At 41.7% G+C, this 10641-nt stretch overlaps 1 protein-coding gene across 1 annotated transcript; it reads right to left on the reverse strand.

Moving 5' to 3' along the window:
* Positions 1 to 1028: 1028 nt before the first annotated feature.
* LOC308424941 (cyclin-dependent kinases regulatory subunit 2-like) lies at positions 1029 to 9987 on the reverse strand (the record flags this gene model as incomplete). The annotated part of the gene is given in 5 exon segments (XM_080922116.1): positions 1029 to 1131; positions 9205 to 9303; positions 9305 to 9327; positions 9329 to 9425; positions 9896 to 9987. Coding segments are annotated over 5 exon segments (396 nt in total). The 3' UTR covers positions 1029 to 1046.
* Positions 9988 to 10641: the final 654 nt, after the last annotated feature.

A 10641-nucleotide genomic window follows, 5' to 3' on the forward strand; every position in this document is an offset into this window, starting at 1 on the left:
TCAGGATGATTTATCACCGCTAGTGTTGACCTTGCCTTTTTGTCTGGGCCAGTGTTTACCAGGCTTCTCTGTGATAAATCTACTGTTTTTCCCCTTCGCCTGCTGACTATTTGAAGAAGGCTTCTGTGAGAGTTCATACTTGAGGAATGAAGATTTATGTGCCACTTTCTCAAAGGAGGAGGACTTACATAAATTATTTGAAACTTTTCTGCATGACAGATTTTACTTCACTTTATTTATTTATATAGAAATTTATATCAGAAAGTGGCATATTTGCTGTGATATACCTCACCATGAAAAGGATGATATGAATGAATAATTGAGAGAGATAAAAACACGTATACACACACAAATTTTAAATTCAAATTAAGAAAGTTTTAAGGGATACCTCTACATGTCTTTTATCACTGAATAACTAGAAACTTTACTGATGTAGAAGCACACCTTAATTTTTTTTTATTGGAGGATTTATTTTCTACTATCTGAGAAACAAACATTTTATCAACAAATCCAGAGTGTCTGGCTCAACAGCATAATACCATCAACGAAACAGACAAGTGTAAAACATTAGGACACAGATACGTGATGACTATTCCTGAGAACTAGCCTATGGTGCGGGGCAGTTGGAGGACGAGCAATGCTGCACTGTTGTCCTTGCCAGGTGAAAGCACATCGCTCCCTGTGGGACCTGCAGACATAGATGAGCAGGGAAGTATTTGCTAGAGAAATGCTGAATACCAGGCGCCAGGAACTGGTTCAGTTTGCTGAAAAACAAACCGTTTCCATCATTCAGACAAAGGACCTAATGGTCAATGAACTTAACTGGGCTCACATTTCAGGGCTACACCCATCCCATGGAGAAGGCATGGTGACGCTAACCTCCAGCTGTGTCAGATGAGCGTGTGGGGGCTGTTATACTAGAAGAATGGACCTCCTGCTGCAGTCACAGACCTCATGACCTCAGCTCGCCAATACTTGTAGAACCGTGATGCCATGGGGCCAGGGATCCAGAGGGTCTCTGCACTGCAACCACATCCTGGGAGACGTCACTTGACGCAGATGCCCAGCAGGTTCTTAAACGAGTGAAATCTTCCTATGAACAGTAACCCTGCAGCCTCCTGCTTATGAGACCTGAAAAGTTGTAGAAAAGATAAGCAAATATAGCAACATAGCAGGAAACAGAATCAGTGGGCACAAATCGATACTTTTATATACAGTAACAACAGAGAGAGACAGAGCTATCATGTTCACACTCGTACTCACAATAGCCTCAAAATATAAATAAAATATTTAGGAATAAACCAAACCAATACACTTCTGAAAGAGATGGAAAAAGAAACTAGAAAATAGACATCCTGATCAATCATGGATTGTTAGAATTGATATTGTAAAAATGGCCATTAACCAAAATTTATCTATAGATTCAGTCCAACCCCAAACAAAATGTCCACCTAGTTCCTTGCAAAAACTTCCAAGTGTTTCAGCACTCGGCCCATAATTTTAACTGGACTCACTCTTTTCCTCAACAAACTGAACATATTCATATCTTTCTACTCTTTTCCTGCTCTCTTACTATAATGCTTCACTACATTTGCTGATAAATAAAACTATCACATCTTAAATACTATGTTGTCATGCAATTTCCTCCATCAAACACATTAGTCTATCACTGTTTTAAAAAACTTATTTATTTTATGTATATGAATACACCGTCACTGTCTTCAGACACACCAGAGGAGGGCACCAGATCTCGTTGCAAATGGTTGTGAGCCACTATATGGATGCTGGGAATTGAACTCAGGACCTCTGGAAGAGCAATTAGTGTTATTAACCACTGAGTTATCTCTCCATTCCAGTCTATCAATTTTGAATAAAGCCTCACATGAATTTTTAGGAACTAGACTGAATGCAGCCAGAGCCTTTGAGAGAATACAGTATTAATGGCTTCGGTCTCCGTTTGTGATTGAGCCTTTGTTACTCTTTGAAGCTTCATGAATGTCAATCATCATTCTCATCTCCCAAAGCTCACCAGACTTCCCAGTTAACCTCTAGACTGTCTAGAAGTTCTCTAGCCTGTCATTCCAAAACTTTCTCCATTCCCTCTGCAAACCCACATAGTTCCAAAAGCCTATGAACCCTACTCCTGGTACCAATTTTCTATGTTAGTTAACTTTTTGCTGTGACAAGTAAGTAACATTAAACAACTTAAGGAAGAAAGGATTTCTTTTGCTTGTGGTTTGAGGGTCTGTAGTCCATTCCTGTAGAGACAATACAAAAGCTAAAGCATCAGGAATGTCTAACTGCCTACACAGACCTGGATGTGGGGGTGGAATGAGAAGTGGGGTGGGCTACAAACTTCAAAGCCTACCCTTATAGCAGAAATCTATTTTCTCCAGTTAGGCCCCACCTCCCAAATTTTCTACAAACTCTCAAAATGATGCAGCTATCTGAGGACCAACTGTTCCAACAGAATACACTTTGCATCTAAATAATAACAGGTATAATACTAATACTACTACTACTACTACTACTAATAATAATAATAATAATAATAATAATAATATCTAAGTATGGGTTTATTACAATTTTATATACTGTATTTTACAATTTTTTAGTTTCAAACCATTCTTTAATTTTTTTTCTAGAGAAATTAGGAGATGCCTAAGAGATATTTTTTAAAAATAACAATATTTATACCTTTTTTTAAAAACTAAAAATAAGATATTCTCTAAGTATCTTATTAGAAACTTCCTAAACTGTGAAAAGAATCAAGGCATTTTGTGGGGCATTTCCATTGTTATTTGGTTTGTTTTGCTTGGAGCTCATTTGTTTGTTCAGACAGGACCTCACCATGTAGTTCTTGCTAACTTAGAATTTACTATGTAGACCAGGCCAGCCTTGAATTCATAAAGATCTTCTTGCCTTTGCTTACCAAAATTGAAGGTGTGTGCCACCTCCTGCCTTAAAAAAAGGAAAATCAATAAATTTTTATATAAATTAAACAACAAGTTGCTTGTTTTTAATCTCAAACTAAACAGAAGAGGCGGGGGGGGTACACTCAACATAAAGCAACAATTATGAGTTCATGCTCTTTGGAGGAGAAATGGGGAGATGTGAGAGACACAAGATCTAAAGAAAGGCTACAGAATGCTGTCTTCTGGGCAAATCATGAACCTAGTGTAATGCCCCCCCACACACACACAATATGCCTGATTAAGAGTAGGCCTGCTCAGGACACTGTGGGTAACAGTGTAGTGAGACCTCATTTCCCTCACCTTTGGCATGGCCCATTACACTTTTACCAAAAATGTGATTATCAGATGCCTCATTTGCCAGCCCTTCAACAGTTCCTGAATTCCGAAGTTCCAGTGTCAGAAGGAAAGTGGGAACCACCAGGCCTGGTTTCAATCTGTCCCCTCGGGTGTGCTTCATGATGGTTTGCTTAGACCTTTCAGTTAGAAGCATTTGATAAGCCGCCAGCTAGCTCACTGAGACCTTATTACAGAGAGCAGGTCTCAGCGCTCCTGCCCTGCTCTCCCTCCCTCACAGTCAGGGAGGTGGGGAGAGCATTGGGGTGGCGGCTTCCAGCCTGACCAGAGCTCTCACCAGTTTAATCTAGAGAGACTACACAAGTCTTGTGTAAGCCCTTTTGTCTGAATTGCCATCTTGTTTAGAACTTTGAAACAATAGTTTTTTGCAGAGAAGATCTGCAGCAGGAGGATTACTCTCAGCACAGGACCTTTAGAGCAGAACATGTAAATTCTTACAGTTATCAGTATACATATGCTTTCTGGTTCCCAAATGAAATCAACTTTTTTTTCATATTTTTATCACCGGTTTTTTGATCCATGGTTTTGCTGTATACTACAGGCCAGCCTTGAACCCACAATCCTCCTGCTTCAGCGTTCTGAGGCATTTGCTGTCTGCCACACCTGGATCCCAAGCTTTTCTTTAAGTGGTCTTGATTGACTTGGGTTGGACATCTTAAGCAATCTGTGAATTTTTTTGTGCAAGGCTGAGTCTCATGTAGCCGAGTTTAATATTTGTGTTACTTACTAAAGTACCTACCACCAAAATGTACCAGCTCGTAGTTTTATATGAATGTTGATACATCCTTAATTTGTGCAATATTGTATGAAGAGATTTAGTTATCAATTAAAAAAAAAAACACCTCTTTATGATCCTAAAAAAAAAAAAAAAAAAAGAGTAGGCCTGCTAACAGCCATCCACAGGAGGGGAGAGAGCATGAGGCCCTCCCTCTTCATGTTGGAGTTCTGGGAACTGAGTGTCCCTGCCCTCAGCTGTACAACTAATGTGCTCACCAGGTTCTAATGCCTACTCCTAGAAACCGGGTCAAGAGATGACAGCTGAGCAGGTCATAGACCCCTGTGGGAAACCTGCGACTACTGTTTTCATAAGTGGACATGTGAACAAATTGCCTTCTGGATGCTCCTGCTTAAATCCAAAGATTAGTGCTTCTCTTGGCATTTGTCAGAAACTTTTTACTGCACTAGAAGTGGTTAATTCAGATACTCTAACCAGTCAGCGTTAGAATGAGGACAGTGGAGTGCTCAGTACTAATCAAATCATCTATATCAGCCTCTCTAGATCTTGGGGAGCATCAAAAAAGTGGAGGTAGAAAAAAGATAGAAAGGCCATTGGGTGGGGAAGCTTATTGTGAAAGGTCTTATAAACTCACTACAATGTGGCCACCAGCATCAGACTGGCACAAGTTTGGGCCTGCCAACATTTCATCATGGATAGAAATAAGGTTCATAAGGCCCCACCCCTCCCTGTGGGGGCTGTGGATAGTTATGGTTGCTGAGGGAAGGGGTGTCACAGTCTTCCATGCTACACCCACTGGTAAGTTGCCTGTGCTCTAGTAAATAACTTCCCATGGGTTTATGCTAGTAACTGGAACTGAACTCAGTGGGAGGTGTTCATACACATATCTCTGTGTATACACACACACACACACACACACACAAACACACACACAAACACATACATTTATATGAAGTCATCAAAAATAAATATGTAGATGATTTTTACAAGTGTGGTTATTTTATATACACACATATACATCTGGCTCCACTCAATAAAGTATCTAACTAGTTTCAGAAGGCAATGCCAGCGAGTGACAGATATATAAACATGAGAGCCTTTGAAGTGTTGTGACATGGGACTCCAACACCCTACTTTAGAGATTGACAAACTTTTGTGTAATGTGTGAATACTTGAGTATAGCAGTGTTCCGGCACACAAGCACGAGGCCAGGCTTAGTCAGTGAGCCGTATGATCAGGAAAGTAGCAAAGGCCTAAGAAAATGAATGACATGAAATTACACATACTGTATGATCTTCACTCCAAAAGGTGATGTAACAATGCTACAGAAAAGAGCTTTAAATAACAATATCTTCTCCTTTATGCCGAGTAACAATGATTTGGTCCCTGTTTTCTTACACTTTCACTTTTGAATGTATTAAAAATGAGGAAACGGTCACTGTTGGGGAGAGGCTGCCTCTCGGAGTCCAGGGTCAGCCTGAACAACGTGAAGAGGGCTGTCAATAAGTACAATGACATAAATAATTTAAAAGAAAAAGAGAAGAGGAAGAAGTGGGGGTAAGGAAAAGAAATGGAAAAGGAAAACAAATGACTGTGCTGTTGCTAGGAAACCAGAGATTCCCAGGCCTATTAAGGTTTGAAAATAATCCTTTGGACATATTGATATGAATTCAGGAAAACACTTGTTACTTTCGTCTTGATTCTCATTTGAAACATAGGCATGTATTAAGCTTCAGAATTGACACTTTGGACTCTTCTTTTTTTCCTCAAATGAATTCAGATTGTTGGTGATTGGAGAAATGCTTCAGCTTGTCCGGAGTCTGGGGCTTCATGGAGCTCCCCCAGAGCCACAGTGCTGGAAAATGCTGCCTGCTTTTCTAAAGCTCTTTTTAATGACTCATGTTCTTAATCGCCTCTGTTCAATGACAAAAGAAGCACTGTTGTTAGGCGGGCTGCGCAGCGCATTACACAAGTTTACCCTGGCAGGCCGCTGGGCTCAACTGCAAGCCTGTGTCAGCACTTTTCAGTCCCACTAATAGGAATACAGATGGATGTGCGAGCAGTTGGGACATCTCACAGGGCCAAGCAAAACATGGAAAACAAAGGCTTTTATCAGATCCATGCTAACCACAGCTCCCTACGGTATTGCTAAATCCATATTCCACTCTTAACTTTCCATAGACAAAATAGTTCTCACCTGAGAGAAACCAGATTTCACTGACAGCCTAGGGCCCCAGTTTGTTTTTCTGCAGGGTGCATAATTACCCCCTTAGGAAATGGGAAAATGAAGTCTTTTTGGACCTTTCTTTGGAACTTAAAAAACAACTTAACAGCTTTGAACACACAAGATGCAAATGGAAGACAGTGGCCGCGGTTGGGCTAAAGCTGAGCAAGTGTGGGAAAGGGAAAGTGGTATCTGAGGCTTAAAAGGAGAGAAACTTTTCTTGAAGAATCTTCTGTTTTGCGAGCCTTCCTCATGCACCATAAAAGTGGCCACCTCCTTGTCTTCAGCTCACACTAATCTACCTCAGAAAAACACTCTCTCCTAAGAGAATGTCATTCCCGAGACAATTTAACTTACTTTGTCTATGATAGATATGTGCTCTTATTGGGGGGGGGGGGAGTCCTGTGTGTCTGGGGGGGGAGGGAGAGAGAAAGAGTGTCTGTGGAATATTTACTGGAAACAAACAATTTAGTTGAAAACTGGATGGCCAGTCCAACTGTTGATGCTTTAGCTCTGACTGCAGTGAAATGTCTCCTGCTTTAAGGGCGTGTAACAATCACCCCAAGAGTCAGCAACTGATGTGAGCAAGCAGTCATTTTTCCCACAGTCTACAGGCCTATGGTGAATGTAAGTCTTGGCAGCAATCAGACCTTAGTCTGGCATCATTCTGGGCCCTGCAGCCACTGGGCACTAACAATGGAGCACAGGAAGGAGAGACAGCTGAGAATAAGGCATCAACTGGGGAGCAACATGAAGCTGCTGCTGCTGATTTCCACTGGTCTAAGAAAACCCAAGATCAGGAGTTCAGGGAAACAGTAGCAGCAATATACCAGGAGGAAGAAGAAAGGAAGATTTGTAGGAAAATGGTGATTCTACTATGTTAAATAAGTAAAGCTCATAAAGTTTCAACTTCTGGAGAGAAAGGTAATTTCAGCTTGTCCAGTATTAAGGCTCTTGTGATGAGCAATGGCTTTAACATTTTTTATTACATTTACTAAGTGTCTTAGTCAGGGTTTCTATTCCTGCACAAAACATCATGACCAAGAAGCAAGCTGAAAAGAAAAGGGTTTATTCAGCTTATACTTCCACATTGCTGTTCATCTCCAAAAAAAGTCAGGACTGGAACTCAAGCAGGTCAGGAAGCAGGAGCTGATGCAGAGGCCATAAAGGAATGTTGCTCAGCCTGCTTTCTTATAGAGCCCAGGTCTACCAGCCCAGGGATGGCACCACCCACAATGGACTGGGCCCTCCCCCCTTGATCACTAGTTGAGAAAATGCCTTACAGCTGGATCTCATGGAGGCATTTCCTCAACTGAGGCTACTTTCTCTGTGATAACTCCAGCTTGTGTCACACAAAACCAGCCAGTACATTAAGGGGTGGGAGAGTTGGTACACATTCCATGGTGTGTAAATAAAGTTCAGAGGCTAACAGGATTTGATTCTTTCCTAGCAGGTAGGTTCCAGGGATTGAACTTGGGTCATTGGGCTTGGCAGCAAATGCCTTTCCCCACTAAATCATTCCCACTTTGACCAAGGGATTGGTATACATGGGTGCCAGGCAGAGGCTTAAAATCAAGTCATGTTTTCCTCATAGATAGACTACAGTTAAAGAACAATATGACCAGCACCACGAGATCTGTACAAAGCCTCACAGGAGCAGATACTGAGGTGAACTATCCTGTTGCTCTGGCTACATCCTTACAAATATATAAGAATTAGGGATGAGAAAGGAAATGAAATGGGCTGGGAGGTGTTAGACACCATCGACAATGTTTACTCTGGCAGTGAAGAAAAGATCTGAAGTAGACAGAGAAAATTGTCCTCTGATGAATCTAGACACCTGAAGGAGAAGGACCGACATCTGTTTTATGGTTTGAAATATTTCAACATTAAAATATTTGAGTTACTTTTAATATTGGGCAGAGAAGCAAATCTGGTTCTTACAGGCCATGGCATGCGAGAGAAAAGATTGGAAGTGAGCAAAAGGGGTAAGGTTCCTGGGGCTGCTGAAACTGGTCACAAAAAATCCCAGAAGCTTCCTGTCCAGGAGCTGAGAATAGAGACATCTGAGCACTGTCTACATTGTGATGTTCTGAGGGGAATCTTTTTTCAGTCTCTCCCTCTCTTTTTTTTTTTTTTTTTTTTTAGGATTTATTCATTTATTTATACATAAGTGCACTATAGCTATCTTCAGACACAGCAGAAGAGGGCATCAGATCTTGTGAGCCACCATGTGGTTGCTGGGAATTGAACTCTGGACCTCTGAAAGAGCAGTCGGTGCTCTAACCACTGAACCATCTCTCCAGCCCTTCAGCCTCTGTGACCATCAATCCTTGACCTTCTCTGGCTGGTAAATACAGCACCCGATCTTTGCTTTCCCTTTGTGTCATGCATGTGGCCATCTTCCCACTGCGTCCCTGTATCCAAGTTTCCTCTACCTACACGGATGCGTACTTCACTAGGAAAAGGACACCATGTTAGTATGAAGTCATCTTAATTTGACTGGTAACATTTGAAACTCTTTTACCAACTAAAGGCATGGGGTTTTTTGTTTGTTTTTTGTTTTTTTGTTGTTGTTGTTGTTGGTTTTTTTTTTTTTTTTTTTTTTTTTTTGCTGTTTTTGGCAGGGTTGTTATGTTTTTTTTTTTTTAATAAATGCAATATACAAACTTTATTTAACAAAACGGGTAAAGTGAAATGGCACTAATATTATGAAAAAACAAGAAAATCTATCTGTAGTGACGTAAAATAACCTCCCTGCAGTAGCACTTGACTGAGCTGTTGCTGTGAAGAATGCAGCTCATGCACAGGTACGGATGGAAGAGTTGTACGCTTTTACAAGTGCTCACTGAATGCCACCCTACATACACACATACACTAGATTTGAAAGACTAGAGGGTCCCAGCTGTGCTCACCTCTGCTGTTCTTTTGGTCGTCTGAAGAGAAGAATATGCGGTCCTGGCTCATGAATCATGGAATGAACCCATCCTAGACTCTGTTGCACACCAAGTCTCTTCGGACATCAGATGAGTTTTTGGGTACTTGTTTAGAGCCTTCTCTGGGTAACATGGCATGCCGGTACTCAGAGTGCTCATTGGAATACTTGTCTGAGTAGTAGATCTGCTTGTGGCCCGTCCTGCTTGCGCACAGAGGAGAAAATGGGAACAGGAAACGGCCGACACAACGACTTGAATGAGGCTTGTTTGTTTGTTTATTGAGGTACTAGAAATTAGAACTTCACTGGATATTTCCAGAAGATACAAATCAACCTGTAGGAGGAGCCAAGGTACTGCTATTGTTTGCTTATTATTATCAAATATTTATATGTGCCTAAATCCATAGGGAAGGTATCATGTGCTGCTAACCTCCTAATGTGCTCCTGGGGAACCAAAGGCTTTCTTCCCTCACTGAAGAAGACTAGATCTTCTGCTTCCTCCATCCTGCCTCTCAGATCCACCCACACCTTACTCATCACAAACCAGCCCACACGGGGTGACTCACTGCCATGCTCCCCTGCCCATTACTGCATCATTTTATTACCCAGGGAGAAAATCCTTCTGGGTATGGCCACAAATTCCCAGGTTGCATACTTTGCCCTGGGGCTACCTTTTAATCCTTAGCTCTTCCACAATTTCTTTGAACAACACAATCTGGCAGCAGGGGTCAGCTTCACTTTCCCTAATTTGTTTTTCAGACATTATCTCTGATCTGGTGTGAGAACTGAGCAGACTATATATACAGCCTGGCTCTTGCCAACTTCCCCATCTTTCGCCAGATACCCTCCACTGTGAGATAGCCTCTACATGCACTGAATCTTGAACTAAACTGAGACCTTTCTACCCTATACATTTTTTTGAAGCTGGTCCTTGACAGAGGCTCTGGGTTATTCTTGCAGGTACTTGGATATCAGCTCATTCTTGGAACTAACTGAAGTAGGAACTTAAGGGTCCTTTGGAAAGTTGGTTGGGTGGTGTTTTACTGGGGCAAACATATAAAAGAATGTTTAGTTAGTTAAAGTGGACACGGGTGTGAAAGGCTAAGGCTGACGCATGAGGGAATGTTTTACTGAAGTAGACACAGGAGAGAGGATGCTCTGCTAAAGCAAGCACGTGAGAGGACACGTGATGGAGGGTGCTTTGCTGAGCACACTAATGTATTAGTCTGCCTTACACGCATAGTTGAGCTGCATTTGTCTGGATTCCATAGAAACACACCAACAATCTTCTGGTGGTGTGCTAGAGTTTTTTGCCACTCCCATGGACTCGGGCTGGTTGGATGCACTTGCGTGGCAATTGCTGTGCTGAGGCAAGGCACATGGGAGGCATGTGATGCTTGCAGGGTATAAAGAGCTC

The sequence above is a fragment of the Micromys minutus genome (assembly GCF_963924665.1).
Source record: "Micromys minutus genome assembly, chromosome: 9".
NCBI lineage: Eukaryota > Metazoa > Chordata > Mammalia > Rodentia > Muridae > Micromys > Micromys minutus.